This window comes from Pogoniulus pusillus, chromosome 19 (assembly GCF_015220805.1).
Source record: "Pogoniulus pusillus isolate bPogPus1 chromosome 19, bPogPus1.pri, whole genome shotgun sequence".
In the NCBI taxonomy this organism is placed as follows: Eukaryota; Metazoa; Chordata; class Aves; order Piciformes; family Lybiidae; genus Pogoniulus; species Pogoniulus pusillus.
Window position 1 is genome coordinate 18,950,701 of NC_087282.1, and position 21,016 is coordinate 18,971,716.

Here is a 21,016-nt window from a genome sequence, read left to right on the forward strand (position 1 = left end):
TCTACTCCCAAGCAGTAGGACTTCTAAGCTCTTTTCGTTTCACAGAGTTGGCTTGTTAAGGTGTTAACAACAAACTTGCTTGATCTAATGATCCATAGTTCAGAAAAAAAAAACCAAACTTACTAAGCTTTCAGAAGGACATTGAACTGTTGCAGTGAGCCCAGAGGAGGGCCACAAAGATGATCAGAGGGCTGGAGCACTGCTCCTGTGAGGACAGGATATGAGAGTTGGGGCTCTTCAGCCTGGAGAAGAGAAGGCTTTGAGGAGACCTTGTAGTAGCCTTACAGTATCTGAAGAAGGCCTACAGGAGGGCTGGGGAAGGGACTATTTACAAGGTCTTGTAATGACAGGACAAGGAGTAATGGGTTTAAACTGGCAGAGGGGAGACTTAAACTAGATGTTAGGAAGCTCTTTACAGTGAGGGTGATGAAACACTGGAAACACTGTGGATGCTTCCTCCCTGGAGGTGTTCAAGGCTAGGTTAGATGAGGCCTTGAGCAACATGTTCTAGTGGGAGGTGTCCATACCTATGGCAGGGGGTTGGAACTAGATGATCTCTGAGGTCCCTTCCAACCTAAACCATTCTATGATTATTCAGTAGTATTGCCAGGTTTCTGCTTGTGGATAGTGATACTTAGTTACGAAAGAGGTGCATTGAGTATGGAAGCATTTACATGGGAGATCTGACTTCTCATTATTTCCCTATAAACCCTGCTGATCCTGATGTGTAGTTGCAAACAATGCATGACTTACTGGGTTAAGAGGAGACTAACTTCTTCTAAATGTACTCTTTATACATATTTACCATGTTAATACCTTCCTCTGAGAGTGCTTTTACATATGCTTGTAATGTTTCATTCCTATTTAGCCCAAATGTAGCTCTTCAGATGGCTGCATTTACTTGATAATCCTCACTAGTGGTGTTCTCTGCCAGCATCAACCATTTAAAATCTCTCACATGAGGCTTAAACTGATATTCACAGAAAGAATGTACTTGATGTTGGTTGCCTCCACACTGAATGCATTTAACTATATCTACAAAGGAAAGAAGCAATTAAATGCTCCTGTGAGTCACGTTGGTGGTATCTAAGTATCTGGGGTGTGTGTGTTTGCAGAAGTCATTCTTGTCCAGATAGTCAAACTGAAGGCATTTATAGTAACAGTACACAAGACCAGTATTAAGTCCAAGCACTTAAAGTAGTCACGCATCAAGGCATTTGAGGTTGTACTTGAGACATCACATTGGTGCAGCTGGAAGGAGGTGCTGGTTATATGGTCTGAACTGCAGAATGCTGGTATCATACTGAGTGTAGAATACTAAGCACAGGATGTGGTGATCTCTGCACTTGTCTCACAATAGAGTTCTGATTAATAGTGAGCAGTGCCAGTCTGCCTTGCTATTTCTATTCAGGCTGAAGGAACAGGCAGATTACAGGATTTCAAGTTATTTTACTAAAACTGTGGCCTAATTCAGCCCCATTGTGGAACTGTCTTCATAGAAGAACACATTTGCATCTGTATATGGCTGAACTATATTTGAGTATGCAGCCTGGTAAATATCCACTTGGAATATGTAGTGACTGCACAAAGTAAATGTGGGGGGGTACAACTTGATGACATAACTCTGAGGTGATTTTTTCTATATGGTTTTAAAAGAAACAAGTGTTATTTAGTCATCTGCATGTGCATGACAGAAGTTAACCTTAAAACTAAGGCTGATATTATCAATATTTGTGTTAGTTAAATTCCCAGCTGGGAACATATTGTACATTGTGGGTTTTTTGTTTGGTTATTTTGTTGTCTTTTTTTTTTCTTTTAAATGAAAAACCCTAGGCTGATGTAGCAAAGGTAATAACGCTGAATTCTAGCAACTAACCAGCATAAAACAGCTACAGGTTGAGAGGTCAACTGTCTGTAACTTTCAACTGAATCTTGTGGCAAAATAAGGTAACCTGTTCTAGAAGGAATAAATTCCAGGTGTTTTTAAATGAGCTTTCATAGTTGTCAGATAAACAATTTGCTTGGTGTGAAATCTGACTTGGTTACTTTTTTCCACTAGCCATCTCTTCCACAAGAACTGTATTGACCCCTGGCTTCTGGAACACAGGACATGCCCCATGTGCAAATGTGACATACTCAAAGTTTTGGGTGTTGAGGTAAGTCAATAGTCTTCAGTCAAGGTAGATGCCATTATCAATATTACCCTAGTGTAGTAATCACATTGAGCACTCGGCACAGGCACTGCCATGTTAGTGGTGAGATGCTGTAGGGATAATTGGCCTGTCCCCTTTAATGAAGCCTGCAGCTGACCTGGTTTGAGTTGGTATCATGGGGCAGAATATCAACCAAAACTGATGGTAATGCATGATTGCTCTTAACTCTTGTGCTTGCAGCTAAAAGTGTTTTCTCAAAGCTTCAGGTAGACTTTGACAACTCCCACTGTCCCTGACACCAACCTCTATTCAGTTATTAAGTACCCACAGTCAGTCACAGAAAAGTGAATGTGTTAATGTGTGTGGTTTTCTTGGAACCACATGACTTCCTAATATACATAAGGAATTTCCCGTGTGTTCTGCAATTGACTGTTGTGGCAAGTGCTAGCACAAGATGCTGTTGCCAATGCCTGATACTGCCTAGACCAGAAGAAATGCATGCCAGAGCTTTCCTGGGGGAAGATCTGCACTAAGTAGAAGGAGTAACCTTTCATGGTACTAGACAGTAAAGAGAAGAGCTGGGTGAAGAATGCAGAAGCTGCAACCAGATTTCCCACTCACACAGTCACTGCTTTTCACCTATGATGCTGGAAGTTACCAGGAGGTGTTTGTTGTTTTTTTTTAATTTCAACTTACTTTTTTCCTGAGTAGAAGTTCATTAGATGCCAATCCTTGCAACCTGCCAACCACACATTCCTAAAGGGAAAAGAGCTGCAAGCCGACAGGCAAAACCTGACTTGCACAATGCTGCAAAGGGAGCAATTGTAGGAACTTTTTCAAATGTGTGAATATAAGACAGGCAAAAAGATCTCCTGTGGTTTTTGGAGTTATAACCATCTCTAGCATCAGCAAAGTGCTAGAGTCCTGGTTTTGTGCAAATCTGGGATGACTTCAGGAAGGCTGAAGATGAAAACTTAGGTTCTTTCCAAACAATACAGCCTATCTTTTGGGAAGTAATCCAGCCTCTGAAAAACGATGGGCTGTTGCTGTGCATTGTCTTGCCTGTCTGCTTAAGCTGCAGGGAGAGATGGCATCCTGTAAGTTTAACAGGTGATTGGCTTTTTATCATGTGAAATGTAAACAGGCAACACTGATCACATCTGCTGTAGCTGGTGGGGCTGCTCCTGTGCTCCCAGTGGGGCTTGTGACTGAGCAGGCAATGTACATGGGTACTGTACCCGGGGTGCAGGTGGCAGTCGTGGCCCATTCCCCTGTGGCAGGTTTCCCCTCTTTTCTCAGTGCCTCAGTCACCTGCAGCAGCCTAAGGCTTAGCACTGACAGGGAAACAAACGTAAAGGCAAACGTCTCTGGTGAGGTCTGTCCATCTTCTGGGCTGAAAGGAGACGAACGTTTGCCCAAAGCTGAAAAAGGGATTTCTCTCCTTATCAGAGAGGCCAATAAATGTATCCAACCCGGTCGGTGAAGCCGTTCGTTCTGAACGTACCTTGGAGGCCTGTCAGGGAGGCCCAAACCGGTTGCGGCCTTGCCTGACAAGAGCGAGTTTGGGGCCCGACAGCTCCGGGCCAAGGGCAGGGGGGGTGGCGTGTGAGCGGCGCAGGAGGAAGGGTCTGGCTTCCAGCGGTAACTCCAGGGGCCGTGCGAGCCCCGGGGTGCTGTCTGGGCAGTGTCCGCGCTCTCTCTCCGCTGTCCCGGGCGGCCGCGCAGGCCGGCGGCTGCCACACGGCTCCGCTGCCGGCGCTGCGCAGCGGCGCTGCCCCTCGCGCCCCCCCTCCTCGCCCGGGCCCTGGGAGCTGGGGGCAGGCGGCGGCGGCGGAGAGCCAGGGGACCGCGGCCGTGTGGCTGGAGCCTGAGGAGGTGCTGCTGACAAACGCCCTCAGGCTGTGGGTGCAGGAGCGCTCCAGCCAGTACCTGGTGCTGCAGCGGCGGCGGGGCTGCGGCGAGCCTCCCGTGGGACATGCTGCTCCGTGTGTTGATGGGAATGCTCTATTCGGGCACCTCAGTGAAGCACAGGGCACTTCCTAGAAGTTAAACATCCGACGCTGAAATTGCATCCCTGTAAGCAACTGAAGTGACATTGTAGCCAGGTGGGGGATGGCCTCTTCTCCCAGGCAACCAGCAATACAACAAGGGGACACAGTCTCAAGTTGTGCCAGGGGAGGTATAGGCTGGATATCAGGAAGAAGTTCTTCACAGAGAGAGTGATTGGCATTGGAATGGGCTGCCCAGGGAGGTGGTGGAGGCACCGTCCCTGGAGGTCTTCAAGAAAAGCCTGGATGAGGCACTTAGTGCCATGGTCTGGTTGATTGGACAGGGCTGGGTGCTAGGTTGGACTGGATGATCTTGGAGGTCTCTTCCAACCTGGTTGATTCTATGATTCTATGTGGTGTTGCAGGCGTGGATCTCCTGGGAAAAGATGCAGCCTCCTACAGGACTATTAACAGTTTTCTTCTTTTTTTTTCCCTTCCACTAAAGATGGATGTAGAAGAAGGAGCTGAGTCTGTGCAAGCTACAGTATCAAGTGGGAGATCAAATGTCCCTGCAGTTCATGAAGAGGACAGTCACAGTGAAACAGCATCATCTGGATATGCTTCTGTACAAGGAACAGATGAATCTGTTCTGGAGGAACATGTACCATCAGAAAGTGCGTCTACTGTTTCACCTCTTTTGCTAGATTGCATTGCACTTCACTGCTTTTGCTTCTGAATTAAGGGGATTTGCCTTTAAAGAAGAGCACATTAATTGAAAAATGTTTTTTTAGCATTCAACTTTCCAACACATGCTCAGTACTGCTGTTGACTTTAACAAAGGAAAGGTTTCAGATAAACAAATGGCAGTAACTAGCGCTTGGATTGTGGAATAGCCTTAGGGAGATGAGTAAGTGGCTCAGAGGCAAAAGAATGCTCTGGCTGTCTACTAGATTGCATCAGGGCAACCAGGCTAGTCAGGGACCCGGAGAACAATTCTTTTGAGGAGTAGCTGAGGAAACTTGGGGTTGTTTAGGCTGCAAAAAAAGAGGAGGCTGAGCGAGAGACGTTATTGCTGTCTGCAACTACCTGAAAGGCGGCTGTAGTGAGCAATACATTGTAATAAGCAATGTAGTGGAAGTGAGTGTTGGTCTCTTCTCTCTAGTATCAAGTGATGGAACAAGAGGCCTAAAATTGTGTCATGAGAGGTTTAGATTTGATGTTAGGGAAAAAAAATTCTACTGAAGGAGTGGTCAGGCATTTGAACAGGCTGCCCAAGGAGGTGGTGGAGTCACTGTCCCTGGAGGTATTCAAGAAACATGTAGACACAGTACTTCAGGGCGTGGTTTAATGCTCATGGTGGTGTTAGGTTGACAGTTAGACTTGATATTCTTAGAGGTCTTTTACGACCAAAACAATTGCATGATTCTATTTCCTGCAGGAAGCCTAGCTGATAGGAAAGCATGGAATTTGCTGCAAGCCTCTTGTGGAACATGTGTATGGGAGTGCCCCATTCAGGCACCTCAGTAAAGCAGAGGGCATTTCCTAAAAGTTAAACATCAGAAGTGTAAATTGCATTCCTGTAAGCAACTGACACGATGCTGGATTGTTTATATGGCCCAGGGCCTCCTGTGTTCTCAGTTTGAGTGGTGAGGACACACACACACTAACATCAGTCTAACAAGATTAGTTTGTAGGGACCTTAGTCTCTGAATTAGGCTGTGTCCACATTTTATCCTGAACCTACTCTCTAGATGTTATTCCTGATGCCTGTCTTCAGCAGCCCTGCAGTTATGAGAATTGCTGACCTCTATATTAGAACTGCATTTTGTAGTCTTTCGTGGCCCTCTGACACTTGAGCACACAAGTTAGGCTTACTCAGCTCAAGTGAGAAGTGAGCTCCATAAACAAGCAGATACCTCTAGAAATGACAGGTAGTGTCAAGAATGGGCTCACAAATTAACAAGGGGAAGCAGAGGGGTAGTAGTTGGAGTATGGCCTTGGAATTCCCACTCTGTAAGAAAAATGCTGGGAAAAGACTGCTGCAGTGGGCTTGTGGAAATAAACTGTACGGTTTGCTTTAAGGTAGTAGCCTGCCTATGACATTCTTAACTTGTCTTTTCTTGGCTTTGTTCTGGACAGATGACAACATGCATCTTGTAAACAATGAATCCCAGTCCTCCACTGTGAATGCCCTTCCACATGTTGACAACCCAAGTTTTGAGGCAGACGAAACGCAAGTTCGAGAAGTCAAATCCTAAGAATGTGCTGAGCAGCACGGTGTAAGCTTTCTGCAAGGAGCTGCCTACTGTCATCACATGTATACCAAACATTGCAAGACTGTAGCATTAAAAATATTGCCTTGGCAATGTTGAGATCAAATGGACTGTTCAAATCATAATTGTATGGTTTGCAGTTCTTAAAACTGCATCTCCCATGTGGAATTTAGATTTAGTACTATTCAGATAAAGCTGTCTTAAATATAAAGTAAAACATCAGACACTAACACTAAACCAAAAGTTCCATTTTCAGCAGAGCTTCTGAAGGTTCAGTGTTTGAGTCATTTAAATAGGAAGAAGATTCTTTTACATCATAGCTGTCTCTACTGGGAATTATTTTGACTGTTTTGTTTTTTTTGTTGTTGTTGTTTATTGGTTTAATTCAAGTGGACTTTCACTGTAAACAGATTGATTTTGATCTGGTCTAATACTTATTTAACAGACATGGTTCAGTTTAAAACAACACTGTTTGTGTAGTATTTCGGTGCAGTAATTTGGTAGGAGAAAGTATCAGCTAATGCCTGTCAAACTGGATTTTGCCCAGTGTCTTCAGTTCTCTACTACACAGACTGATTCTCTACCTCTCAACTCTGACCTGCCAACCACACATTCCTAAAAGGGAAAAGAGAGCTGCAAGCCGACAGGCAAAACCTGACTTGCACAATACTGCAAAGGGAGCAATTGTAGGAACTTTTTCAAATGTGTGAATATAAGACAGGCAAAAAGATCTTCTGTGGTTTTTGGAGTTATAACCATCTCTAGCATCAGCAATGTGCCAGAGTCCTGGTTTTGTGCAAGTCTGGGATGACTTCAGGAAGACTGAACTAAAGATGAAAATTTAGGTTCTTTCCAAACAACACAGCATATCTTTCTGGGAAAGCATTCTGAAAAATGCTGGACTGTTGCTGTGCATTGTCTTGCCTGTCTGCTAAAGCTGCAGGGAGAGATGGTGTCCTGTGAATGTAGCAGATGATTGGAGATGTTGTCTGCCATCTGCAGGGAGTTGACCTGGGATCAAGGAGGAACACTGGGTGTTTCAATAAGTGGAGGGCCTTGCTCAGCAAAGGTAACTAAGGACATCTTACAGATGCACTTTATTTTTTTTCTTTTACTCTCTATCTATGACTCATTTCTGATGTTAGTAGAACTCAAGTCTTAAAGCCTGCAATAAAGTACTATTGAATCTGGAGGGGGAAAGCAATGTGTTTTCTTTAGCTGTAGTACAATTCAAATGGTTGTAAATATTTCTTGATTTGTATTGAATTTGAATATGAAAATGTAAATAAAACTATATTTTGATGACCCTGACTTACGTTAACTGTTCATTGCCCTCTCATAACATGGAAGTAGATGCTGAATATGCCCCATCTTACATCCCCAAAATTAATTCAGTTTTGAGAAGCCAAAAAAAAATCAGTACTTGCTAAAACTAACTGAAATAAGGAGTGTTAATTATGTGCTGGGTGCCGCTGTTGATGTGTACTGAAGTTACGTTGAGACACTTCAGCCTAGTAGCTGTACTCTAGAAAAGGAAAAAAGCAAGCAACTTAAGGGGATGATCAGTAAGGTGTTTGATAGAGCTCTGAACTGTTCTAGGCAGGTCTGGCACAAGGCAGTCTCACATTACCTCTTCAGATCAGACAGATTGCATCTCACTTTTCTCTGCCAAGTTGCTCAGTCATCTCTCCCTTACTCAAGTTTATCTTTGCTTTGTAAGACAAAGCTTTTAAAAAACAACTAAATGACATTTTTGTGTGTGTGTGATACTACTAGATTTTGTAAAACCTCATCCACTCTCAGTTTGGTTGTAGTTAGTCTTGTGCGCTTTTAGCTTGGTTCCAAGTCTAGTTCAGGAAGCAGTGGTAGGCTGTAAGCTCAAACAACAAAGCTGAGTATAATCAGACTTCACTTCAAAGCTGTATTTTGCTGTGATGACCTTTCTATTCTGTATCTGATCTATACAGCAGACAAGGGAACAGCCAAGCAGTAACTGTACAACTCCTGAACACTGAATTTCCTTTTAATTACAAATACTTCTTGTGGTGTCTGAGGTATAATGCAGTGCTTTACAATGATCCGATCTTCAAGTCCTCTGCCAGTCTAATAGGGACAAATTTTGACCTCCAAGAAAGGAAGCAATTCAGATCAATTCAATGTGTTGAAAAGGGCTTTGGCTTTTCTTCTTAATCCAATCAGCATATTTGAGTTCCTACACTTGCAGAGTTCAAGACTTTCTATTTATTTCAGAGCAATAAACCTGCCTTTTGCCCCCTGCTGCTATTTCTAAGGGTAAGGTGCAGCTTTTTCTCAAGGCAGGCACTAGTGAAGTACTGTAGGATGCAGCATTTCATGTCAGTGAACTCCTACTGCTGTAGGATCATGTGATGTCTACATGTTTTGTCAGGATGTGGACTTGCTTGGAACACTTAGGCTAATTTTCTGAAAGAATTTAAAATCCTTGCATCAAATGTGAAGTCCTGAGAAAAGAATAAACACCTGAACAGTATCTGAGCTATTGCTATGCAAAAGAATGTTGTGCTTCTCTGGGTTTTAAGCTTAACCTGCAAGCCCACCATGCTCTTGTGTGTGCAGATGTATTAGCTATGTGAGGGGTTTTGTTTAAAATGTGCAAATTTCATGCATATGATATTGAAGTTGAGTTGTTTGCTGTCTGACCTTGGGGAAAAAAAACAAACCACTTTATTTCACTGAAGTCTGTGGTGGTTTTCCCCTTTGAGAACATCGCAGCAGTTTTACCTGCTTTAAAGAAACAAAGCTCTACTTTCACTTTGTCTTCAGGCTGCCATGGATAGCTGTCTTTTAGCTGATCTTGGAGGTCTCTTCCAACCTGGCTGATTCTGTGATCCTGCTTACAGCGCTCTGCAGCAGGTATTTTGTGGTATGGTGGTTTGTGGGTTTTTTTGTTGGTTTTGCTGATGGTAAGGGCTAGAATGGCTCTGTGTTATGTACATACATATATATGTACACTGTAGTAATCTTTCCTGCAATGATGACAAACTGGAATGTGCTTGGGGACAGGATTGTTCCTGAAAGGTAATGCAAACGTGCTGCTGTTGTGCAAGAGTTTGGAGGTTTGCTATGTGAACATTAATGTTTCCATGTGAGAGGATGGAAATTTTGTGCCCACCAGTGGTAACAGTTGCTGCAGTTAACTGCAACAGTTAATACTACTGTTGAGTCACACACAGTCGTCAATTATTCTGCCCGTTAAAGATAGAGAACCAGGCTTCACCGTCATCTCCAAGTGTTTACTTGCTGCTGTCATTTCCTTCGACTCCAGGAAAGCTCTGATGTAGCCATTTCACTCAAAGGCCTGCATGCTCTTGAAGGGGAACTTGCCCTCAGCAGGAGAGGAAGCCTTGACACCTAATGCTGGACTCCTGTGCTTTTTTGTAGACCAGGCCTTACAGCAAATACTGAAGCAAAATAGTATTTTCTCACACTGAGGAAAATTTTCAGTTGTGCCTATAGAAACATGGTTATACCCGAGATACTTGCTTAAGAGAAAAGCAGGACTTGTGATGGGTGAATGCACATGTATAAAAGCAGTTTGAGTCAAAAATGCGGTTGGACTCTTCCCCTGAAATGGAGAAACAGTCCATCTCAGCCTTTCAGTGGAAAGATCTGCACTTGTCAAATGACTTAACAGCTGGAGAGAATAAACATACTCCTCTATCTTGGCTGTGTGCTTTAATGTAATTTCATTCTCAGAAGGTAGCCCTGCCTTCTCGCTCAGGTTTCAACTGATGTTTCTCCTGTGCAGATTTTAAGAGAGTTCTGCTCCTGTAGGGATGTAATGGCTGGCATTTTGCAACTGGTAAAAGAAAATCTATTGCTTTGGCAGTTTAGTTATGGCTTTATGGGGAACTTTAAATCAAATTGCAGTGTTCACCCACTATGAACTAACAACTTTAATCGTCTGTGCTGGTTGTTTAACTGTTGGTTATATACAGTGAAGCCAAAATGCATTTAGATAGCTATTTATCTATTTATATAATCTTGGCTATGGTTACTTGAGGCAAGTAACCTACCATTTCTAGCAGGCCTTTAATACAGTGGAAGAAAAATTCTGCAGCACTAAATTGATCTCTGCTGCTGCAGAATGCATTGATTAGACTGTAGGATGATTGTGCACTGATTAAGAAAGAATTCAAGTGCCTATAAATAAATTCCTCCAAGGGATGCTTTTTGCATCTTAATAGTATTTAAGAATCCAGTGCCTGAGGGAATTGCAAAAGGGACAGACTCTGAAGACCTTGAACCAAGGGACAGGAAAACAAAGCAGATGTTCCGAAGCAGCAGCATTTTACCATTAATTTTTTACCTAATTATGGTTTGAATCTTATACAAGAAGCAAAGTATGTCCTAGTGTGTCCAGAACATGTGAGATGCCAACAGCCAAGCTTTGGGTTGGAAATGCCAAGGGAATCTCTCTTTATGATTAACATTGGAATTAGGAGACCTGTGTTAGATCCTTCACAGGTATTTCATATCCAAGCGCTTTGCTAACTGGGCAAAACTAAATGGTAAATACTCTTGCTAGGAATGCTCCTGGAAGAGCAGCATCCACATGGGAGTTACTGTCAGTTCACCTGGTAAGTCTCCCAGAATCCACTAATGTCTGCTACTCCATCAGAGAGACAAATATCTTCAGGGGATTGAGGAACCTGACTCAACTGTAGTTGTTTATGTTGTCTCATTAGGGTTTTATCTGTTAGTCACTATATGCCACCCAATGGTATATTAGTTTTTCCTTTCTAGTAAAGACAAAGCACCAGGAATTTATTGCTTTCTATTCTGTTATAACAACAGATAGAAAGAATAGTAGTATGAGTTAAATCTACATTTGATCCCAAAGGTGAAGTCTCTTAATATTACACCTTCTCTTGTGATGTAGTAAGTGGTTTGAAACACAAAAGAAGAAAAAAACAGGGTCACATACCAGTGCAATTCACCCAGGCTTGAAGCCTTCCAATGAGTTCAATGTGACTGTGCACACACAGTTCTACTGGTGCCTTTGGTTAGGTGATTCCTTACGCAGCTGCAACTGAAGGGGCATTGCCAAACATCCTTCTGTGAACACTTGGCAAAATCTCGCTGTGCTTGTGCTCATGAATAGACCAGTGCTGGCAGAAGTATTTTTGGTAGTGAAGTACATTTAGGACTGCTGAAAGGGATGAATGGGAATATGGGATGAAGCAGAAGTGCCAAGTTTGCAACCCACAGTTAGTGCATGATGTGCATATTTTGGGTGGTGTTTTTTTTTTAGAGCTTAAAGTAGAATTGAAATCACTGCATGCTGAATTGTTTGTATGATAACTAATCAATAAAGCATTATTCTTGAAACGCTTAAGAAGGTCCGTTATGCTGGAGTGTGCTCAGGGAAGGATCCTACAGAACAGCATGTTGCAGAGAGCTTCTTGCATAAAGGGAATGTCCTGCTTGCTCCATTTGTACCAAGTGACAGGTGATGTCAAGATGAGTGAGTCTTGCACAAAGGTGGGAAAAGGTGGTAGGTCTCAGCAGCAGTCAGCACCAGTGACCTGCAGTGGAGGATGCAGTGGAGCTTCCACTCCTGTAAGGTTTTCCTTTGTGGTTTTGGTCAGCAACAAAGGATACCATTTAGGAAGCAGAGTGCTGTCAAGTGCAAGGCCTCAGGGAGAGAGTTGGAGCTCTTTGGGACATAGTAAAGTGACTGGAGAAGTAACAGCAACAACATGGGCTCAGTAAGAGGCAGACTGAGCAGCAGGGTGCAGTGATCATAACTTCAGGGGAAGTGCAGTCTCTACAAGCACTGAGATGAAGAGAAACTCAACCATTACATCACCTCCACTCCAAATGAGCTTTGAATCGTGTTGGGTGATACAAGCAATGAGGCAGGTTGTCTTTTTATCGTGTGAAATGCAAACAGGCAACACTGATCACATCTGCTGTAGCTGGTGGGGCTGCTCCTGTGCTCCCAGTAGGGCCTATGACTAGTCAGGCAGTATACGTGGGTACTGTACCTGGGGTGCAGGTGACAGTCGTGGCCCACTCCCCTGTGGCAGGTTTCCCCTCTTTTCTCAGTGCCTCAGTCACCTGCAGCAGCCTAAGGCTTAGCATTGACAGGAAAACAAACGTAAAGGCAAACGTCTCTGGTGAGGTCTGTCCATCTTCTGGGCTGAAAGGAAACGTTTGCCCAAAACTGAAAAAAGGGATTTCTGTCCTTCTCAGAGGCTAAAAAATCCGCTCGGCGAAGGCGTTTGAGACGTATGTTGAAGGTCCAAACCTGCTGCGGCCTTGCCTAAGAACAGCAAGGCTGGGGCCCGACAGCTCCCGGCCAAGGGCAGGAGAGGTGCCGGGCGCTCGGAGCGTTATGAAGCGTCTCGCTCCCTCCATGTGGGGCAGAACGAACGGTAAATCCCGGGTAGTGCAAGCTCTGCGAGGCCGTGAGCGCACCTCCAGACTCTGCCAACGGCTGCCCCGGGCAGTCGGGCAGGCAGACGGCTGCAACACAGCCCGAGGCGCGGATGGCCGCGCAGGGCGTGACGGGAGCCGTAGTCCTAAGGCCACGGCGCTGCGCGTCCAGCGGGCCCCGGGGACTACAGCTCCCAGCACGCTCCGGGGCAGCAGCGTGTCCGCCTCCCCCCCACCTTCTCCGCCCGGCCTCTGGCAGCGGGGCTGTGTGCGTGGGAGCGGGAGCCGGGCGGCGCGGCGGTATGGGCGGTGGCGGCAGCGGAGAGTGAGGGGGCCGCGGCGATGTGGCTGAAGCCTGAGGAGGTGCTGCTGAAAAATGCCCTCAAGCTGTGGGTGCAGGAGCGCTCCAACCAGTACTTCGTGCTGCAGAGGCGGCGGGGCTACGGCGAGGAGGGCGGAGGCGGGCTGGCAGGTACTGCCCTCCCCGGGGGCCGGGGCAGGGTCCCCCCTCGGCTCGGCGGTGAGGCGGGACCGCCTGGGATCCGGTCCATCAGCGGCCAGTGGGAGGGCTGGAAGAGGAAAGTGGCAGTTTGCCTGTCCTGGGACCCTCGTAATAACGAGGGTCAGGGAGGAGGGGTGGCTTTGTCGATTTCTGGAGCCCTTGACCTTCATGGGGCTTCTCATGTGGTTCGTTTTTTCCTTCTTTTCCTTGCCTGATGGAGGCATTTCAGAAAACACCCCCTTGAAAGGGAAGGTCTGATGGAGTTCCGGCACGCTCCGTGTGGGACGGGGCCTGCCGGTGTCCGCGATGGCACGGTCCCGGGTACCGGGGAGGCAGTGGGGATGTGCATCCCGGCGGTGCTGGGGGCTGCGGGCTTCTCTGGGGCAGTCCCCACCCGTGGTGGGTAGGTAGAGCTGAAGCCAGCGTAACCCAATCCTTGGTACTAGCGTAGGAGCCCTTTGCTCCTGCAGCGGACACGCTGGCAGTTAGATTTGCAGCTTATTGGAAGAGGAGACGTCAGAAGAAACGACGGATCTGGTTTGCTTTGGCAAGGTGCTCATTTACAGATCTCTTTTCCTGCATGCGTCTGAGGCCGCCTGAAGTGAGCAGCTCATGTTTTGGTATTTCTGATCACTCATTTTAAAAACAAGCCTATGATCCGAGTGGTTCAGGAGAGTGATGGGGCATTGGCCACCGTATAATAAACTCTATTTTATTAGAACTTTAAGGTATGGATCTGAGTTTCTTTTTTTCAGTTGCTGTCTGTAGCATTGCACACTGTAGGGACCCTAGCTACCACTGAGACCTCAGTTGTGGTAGTAGCTAATCAGACTTGATTGGCTCCTTCATAGTCCAGTGGCATCTGTCGTTGATGCTGGCAGGTAGAAAAGATACAGGGAAGCAGAGTAAAGTTGTTTCTGACTGGGTGTTTTGTGTGAGTTGCATCACCCTGGGTTTTCTAGGCTCTTTCTGATCGTGTCATCATAAAGCAAATCATATTCAACCTGAGTCAATGTTGTCTGCTGAAACATTCCTTCTACCAGACAAAATAACAAAATCCAAACTTTCACCTAATGAATGGCAGATGGAGAAACTGCCATCATAGCTGGAGTTGGAGCATCTTCATTGGCATCTGTACCACTTGCAGGGTGCACGAAAAACGTGAGCAGAGATAATTACAAAATCTCAGATTCTCCTCTATGGATATCATAAGGAGATCGATAGATTAATGTTAAGCTTTGGCTTAAAACCATGGGTAATATTCTGCAACTGTGGAAGTCTTGTGGTTATCAGACTAGATGGGCCATTCTCTTCTCTGTTGGCCTTGGAAGCTCAGGAAGGTGAGTCAGTATGAAAGTTGTCTTTCTTTGTGATAGAATTCATTTATGAGCTGTGACTAAAGGAAAATTCTAAGAGCTAGAATTGTTCATTTAAAAATAGCCTCATGGGTTTACAGCTGGGCAGGCAGCTGGGGCCTCCCAGTGCCCTTTGTTTTTTGTTGAAGGTGAAGCTTCTATTACCAGTCTTTTGCCCTTGATGGCATCTGACAGCATGGAAAAACACTTGAATGGAATAGTTCTTATAGTTTACTTTTTTTTTTTAATGTGGCATTTGCATTTGTGTGGTTTATTTCTGTAGCTTTTCTCGTAATGGTTTGTACACATTTCATCTGTGCTAGTTAATGTTTTTCACCAGCCAGAAACAAAAAGACTGACGTGTTAATGAATCAAATGTCTGATGAGGAAAGATTAACAAGGAAAGAGTAAAAAATGTAGTTGGATTTGTGCTTGCAGAATTGAAAATACTCAAACCTTTTAGATGAAAGCTAGCATAAATTGCTGTGTTTGATTTTAATTTCATATTGCTATGTGTCACAGAAGAAAAGAAGCCCTTACTTTAGAAAAAAAATCCCACAGCAACAAACTGTTTTTTGTTTTATGAGGTCACTGCAAACGTGCCAAGTAAAATCTTGTTCTGAACGGCATTTTTCAGCTGGTGAGACAGGACTAGAGGTGACTGGCAGCACTGAGGGATTAGCAAGCTAGGAATAAAAGAGGCAGGTAGCAGTGCAAGGCTTGAAGGAAGAAAAGGACAGTGCTTCAAGGTAGGAGTGGGAAGAAAGATGGACAGGGTTCCAATAACAATAAAGGGAACTAGCTGAGAAAGCACTAGCAAAGGATTCTCAAGAATATGGGAGTACACTTGGCAAAGCAGACTTCAAGAAGGGGAGATGTGAGTTTTGAGGAAGCAGCCAATAGCTCAAGAAGGTACAGGGCAAGGAGAAAGAGATGTCTGCAGATGCCCTGGAGGAAGGCTGTGAATTCTGGTGCTGTCCTAGGTTTAGAAAGAAGGCCACAATTAGGTTCAATTGCATGAGCTTCTTTAAAGACCAGCATGACCAGTTTGTGATCTGTAGATGATACAGTTAGCTCCTATGGCTTGTGGCCACACATACCTGGCTACAGTGGGCAAAAATGGACAGAAATATCATGTGCTAGTTTTCCTTAGCCTTGACTCTCTCCCTGCAGATACGTGCCTGCTTAGCTTTATGGCTCATTCTTTTCATAGACCTCACCTCAGGATACAGATCCTGTAACCTGTTTGACCAGTTCTACACCTGGTAATTCTGTGTGCAACAGACAGTCCCAAAAGTATGTTGTTGTATGTGTGACTGTTGTCCTCTGGTGGTTCTGTCTTCTGCAGAGCTGCTATGGAAGGGCTGCTCAGGTTTTCTAGAGTGTATTGATAAGAATATAGTTAAACAAAATGCAAATGGCCCACGGGCAATAGTACAGTTATGATAACACAAAACCCATGTTGTGAATGTATGTGCTGTAACCTGTGTCTAGTGAGATGCACGTTGGTCACAAAAACATTGCTTTGGTTATTGTTTGGATAGGACCCTAATTAGGAAATTAGTATTCCAGGGGTTGTAAGAAGAGTATTAGGTGTCATAAAATGCCAGTCTTTCTCTGAACTGTGAACAAACTAGTTATGTTTTCTGCTTTCATTACTTCAGTTTGCCTCTTTCTGCCTGAGAAATTTAAGCAAAGTGTCACTGTGTGTGGAGGAAAAAAATATCAATGATTGGAACTGTACTTCCCTGCTTGGAAAGAGGTGTGGGAGGGAAGGTGCAGTGCTCAAAAAGGTAGGGAAAAGCCCTGAGCTCTCTGAGTTGTGGATTCCCTGCAACAGTTACTGTCACCCTGAACCCGTAGAAGGCCCTGCTCATGTTCCTGCTTTTTAAAAGACGTAGCATGTTGCAGTTGTTACCTGGTTCAGAGGCATAAGGGTCTGGTGGAAGGGGAGACAAAGCTAGGCTTGGATGTGTGCTCCGGGGAAATTTTCCTTTTCTGCTATCTGTCAAAAGGAGTGATATCCAAGTATTATCAAGAAGTGGATATCAGCAGCAAGAACCTTGTCACAAACAGAATTTTGTAGTTGTCCAATTAAAAAAAAAAACACTTCTGTGATCTTTGAACAGAGAAAATCTATTCCTCTCATGTAGGAGAGAACACTTGCTTTGTAGCAAAGCAGTATGTAGCAAAGAAAATGCTTGCTTTCAAAACTCAAAGGTGCTGTGACATTCCTAAATACAGATTAGTAAAATGCAGAAATAATTGATATTGACTGGTGTTTTAGTATGTTGTGTGTCTGATTTGGCTTGCTTGCTCTGGATCCTCAACTTGGAAGGAATCAGAAGGAAAAAGTGGTGGTTAATAAAGATCTGAAACTATCTCTGCTCATTATTTTCAACATCAGTAGCAAAGATTATTTTGCTGTGCATGTATTTGTGATATAAACAACAGCATATTTACATTTGGGAATGACAGGTGGGAAAATGACCACCACACTCTTCCCAGTTCATGTTATGCAGTTGTACAGTGTCACAGAGGAGTTTTAACTCCTCGATTGATGGTCCTTCGAGCCACAATTCTGTATAAATGAGGGCTTTGCAAGAGGGCTTTGTAACCCTCCACCACAACAGAAGCAAAGGTAAGGAGGAGCTGTGATATTTGCAATGCCTTTCTCTGCACCTACTGAGGAGACTGAATACCTTCTGTCAGTTGTGCTTCTGTTTCTCTTATTTCAAGGTTATCTGTATTGCCCTAGATAGTTCTACACAAGGGCTTGGATACACACCTTAGTTTAATGAGTTACCATTGTGTTACCTGAGTCAAAACCACTGACCATAATATACTTGAGTTATTGTAAATAGAGCTGAAATATTTTTTCACCTGTTTTATGTCTCAGCTGGCTTTAGAACATTTGCTATTCAGCTCATACTCAGTATTCCATTAAACTGAGGTTTCTTAGTCATGTCATCAAGTTCACTTGGGAAATAAAATTAAGCAAAAAGAGAGTTTTGAAGAAGTAGAAAAAAGGGTGTTATTGACAAATTTGTCATTCACATGTTTTAAATCAAATATTCAGAGACTAAGGGCATTTTGAGGAGTACTGCTTTTGAGAGGACTGTTGTAATCACAGAATCAACCAGGTTCTATTGCTCATTCTCTTAAGCTGAGCAGTTTCATCAACCTTATAAATAGTGACTAATGTCTTACTGTATATCATAACAAAAATGGCATTAGGAGAATTGTGAATGAAATAATGAAACATTTGCTGAATCAAATCCAATTTTGAGATCAGCCCAGTTATGACTCATTCAGTAAGGCAGAGCTCTTTACACAGCCATAAATGTTGTGATCTATTCAATGTCTGACTTCAGTTAGAACATACCCAAAAACTCTATTTTCCAGCAGTAAATTACAGGCTGTGAACTGCAGGCAAGACAAGATAACATTTTTGATTGATGCAATGTACTGGGTTTTTTGGAATTTTGTTTAATCTTTTTTCAATTGTTATTTACTTCTGTTTTTTTGAAGAGAAGCAAAAGCATTCTGTATCATGAGTAGCCACAGTGACACAGGCTTTATGCTGAATTTGGGCTGGATGGTCTTTGAGGTCTCTTCCAGTGTTCTGTCATTCTGATTCTGAAGGTGTATCTTTAGGAAAACCATGTTCTGAGGATGATTGTCTAGACTTCTCAATTTTGTCTTGCCTTGCTTTCTGGGATTCTTTCACAGTTGTTTTTTTTTTTTTGTGGAACAAAAAGTACCAGGAGCCAACCTAAAAATGCTGAAATTACTTTTGAGGAATACATATAATGCTTTTATGGAATATTAAAAACCTGAATCAAAAGATTATTTTCCATTAAACACAGAAGGGTACTTGGAGGTGCTGTAAGTGATAAATTGTCCTCTACATTAATTATATTTTGAGGGGAATGAATTCCTTGCATCCATGATCTCAGCAGGCTTGTGGAACAGACTTTGCAACATCTCTTTGGATGATTGCGTCTCTTTTTTTTTTTTTATGGTAGTCTTGTCTTATACTTTACAGTTCCTCTGTAAGAGTTTTCTATATACAGGAAGTACAGCATCGTGTTCTCATGGAAAAAGGCTGGGATTTTCATAAATATCAGATGTAACAGAATTACAGTCTGCTAAGAGCTGTTTCCTGTAACTGGAAACCAGAATGACAGTAAATGACTAATTAAGTGGTAGTTTAATTATTGCTTGTGATTGTCGAAGGCTGGGAACCACCACATTGTCTTTCAGGTTGTCCTCTGGTTTACTCCTATAGCTTCCAAGGAGGAAAAAACTTCCTCACCCTCGTTTTGTGTTTATAATGGCTTTCACTGGATCAAAATATCATCACCTCCCAGGAGGATTCCTCTGGGAGCCTTTTTTGCTTTACTGATTTGTGTTGATTTTCTCAGAATTCATTAGTCCTTACTTGGACTTATTTATAAGCATTTCTCTTCACTAAGAAGGGAATCAGAAAGGAATGGACATTTCAAAGCCATAGCTTCACTATGCTGTCTACATTTTCTTGAACACAACAGGTCTTCTTGTGGGAACATTAGATGCGGTGTTGGATTCTACGTCGAAAGTTGCCCCATTTCGCATCCTGCATCAGACACCAGACTCCCAAGTCTACTGGTCCATTGCATGTGGTATGTACCATGATTTGGAAGCTGAGTTTGTAAAGGGAAAAATGAAAGAACGAAGTATGGGATCCATTGTTTGGGTTAATCCTCTCTCATCATAATTCATCCTATGACTGCTAAGTAGTTTAAAATCATTTGCCAAGCTGTGATTGACAGTATTGTGTGATTCCAGACTTTCTGAATGTATCTATGGGCTCTTCATACTTTAACTTCAGATTGCCTGCCTTCTGCAGTAGTCCTTCAAGTACTAAGACTTTGGTGTTTTTTAGAATAACAGAAGCACAATCTTTTCTTCTATAAGCTGCAAGTATAATGTGGCACAGTTCAGCATGAGAGTACCGAGTTCAGGATGATAGTACCCTTGGGAGTACCCAGTATACTGTAGGCAGGAGTAACAGGAGCTCCTTATGCTGATGGTTTCCTCTTTGTTTGGTAGTTAAAATGGGCCAAGTTCTCAGTTAGGGTTGGAGCTGAATTCTTCCTCATAGAATCATAGGATCATTTCATTTGGAAGAGATCTTTAAGATCACAGATTCTCATAAGTCTCCTGTACAGTAGTCCATCAAGTACTTTAGTAAGTATGCTGAGGGAGATTCTGATGACACCAGGTCACCTCTTGTGAAAATAATCTTCACTTTATTACTGAATTGATACAAATTCTGTTCTGCATAATATTACACTTTACAACAAAAGCCTACATAATGTAGTTGTCCTTTGTGTTAGAAAACAGTTTGTTACTTCCACGAAGCGAGGAAATTGAAGATGCTCCATTTTGTTCCTGCTATTATTAAAGATCTGAAACAGTGCTCCTAATTCATTTAAATATTTGCTAAAAAGTTTCATCTCCACTGTGTCATATCTTTGCCTCTGACTCACACTGTGACTCAAATCATTGGTTATGTGTGTGGTTTGAGAAAAGTAATTAGTTTGTGATTTAGTTGCTGTGTTAATTACTCTTCATAACATTTTTTAAAGTGTTGTTGCAAATCCACTTGTGTAATGCAGTCTGTTTAACCTTATTTAGAACAACTTCTGTTCACTCCCAAGGCAACATTGTTTTGGTGGAGTCCATGGAAAGGTGTTTAATTAGGCTTTGCAAAGTAAACTGAGGAAAATAATAGTTAAGGATGTGTTCTTGGTTAGAGGTGTTGATAGTCTGTGATTATGTTGACTGATATCTGCAAGCCTGACAGCAGAGGATGAAACTGCCAATTAATTTTATTCTATGGTCCCTCCACTGAAACCTGTGTATTTGTTTTTTTCCCTCTTTCCCTGTCTCCTACCATCTGATGGGGTGACACTTGTCTTTAAGGAACTGACTTTGTTGTATTTACTGAACCTCTACTTGTCTACTCCTCCTCCTCCTCCTCCTCTTGTTTCTCTAGTGTCTTTTCCGCTTGTTACCTGTTACCAATTGCCTGCTTTGTAACTCTGCAAAAAAGAATGTGATGATTATTTTGAAGCTGACCTGCCACATTTCTCTAATTACAGAACTAGCTAGTGGCTAAGAGTGTTCTTTTGTATTTCAAGGAAACCAATAATCTAAATTTATTTCTGGAAAGTTCAGGTGAGACAGGTTTTTCTTTGCCATAAATTTACAGTGACATTCACCATGTAGTAGGTGATAGCTTTCTGAAGCTTAGGTTAAAAAGTAGCATAAAGTAAAT

At 43.2% G+C, this 21,016-nt stretch overlaps 2 protein-coding genes across 3 annotated transcripts in view; both read left to right on the forward strand.

Moving 5' to 3' along the window:
* The window catches only part of RNF128 (ring finger protein 128), a 30,206-nt gene extending 22,481 nt beyond the window's left edge, over positions 1–7,725 (forward strand). The window contains exons 5-7 of the mRNA XM_064159557.1: positions 2,060–2,156; positions 4,647–4,815; positions 6,281–7,725. Of these exons, the coding sequence (XP_064015627.1) occupies positions 2,060–2,156; positions 4,647–4,815; positions 6,281–6,399 (385 nt within the window). The 3' untranslated portion in view covers positions 6,400–7,725. The remainder of the gene's footprint in view (positions 1–2,059; positions 2,157–4,646; positions 4,816–6,280) is intronic.
* Positions 7,726–13,108: 5,383 nt separating this feature from the next.
* The window catches only part of TBC1D8B (TBC1 domain family member 8B), a 33,044-nt gene continuing 25,136 nt past the window's right edge, over positions 13,109–21,016 (forward strand). Inside the window, exons 1-2 of one of the 2 annotated variants that reach the window (XM_064159569.1) lie at positions 13,109–13,306; positions 19,245–19,355. In XM_064159569.1, the coding sequence (XP_064015639.1) occupies positions 13,177–13,306; positions 19,245–19,355 (241 nt within the window). In that variant the 5' untranslated portion in view covers positions 13,109–13,176. The remainder of the gene's footprint in view (positions 13,307–19,244; positions 19,356–21,016) is intronic. The other variant, XM_064159568.1, reaches the window with a different exon arrangement.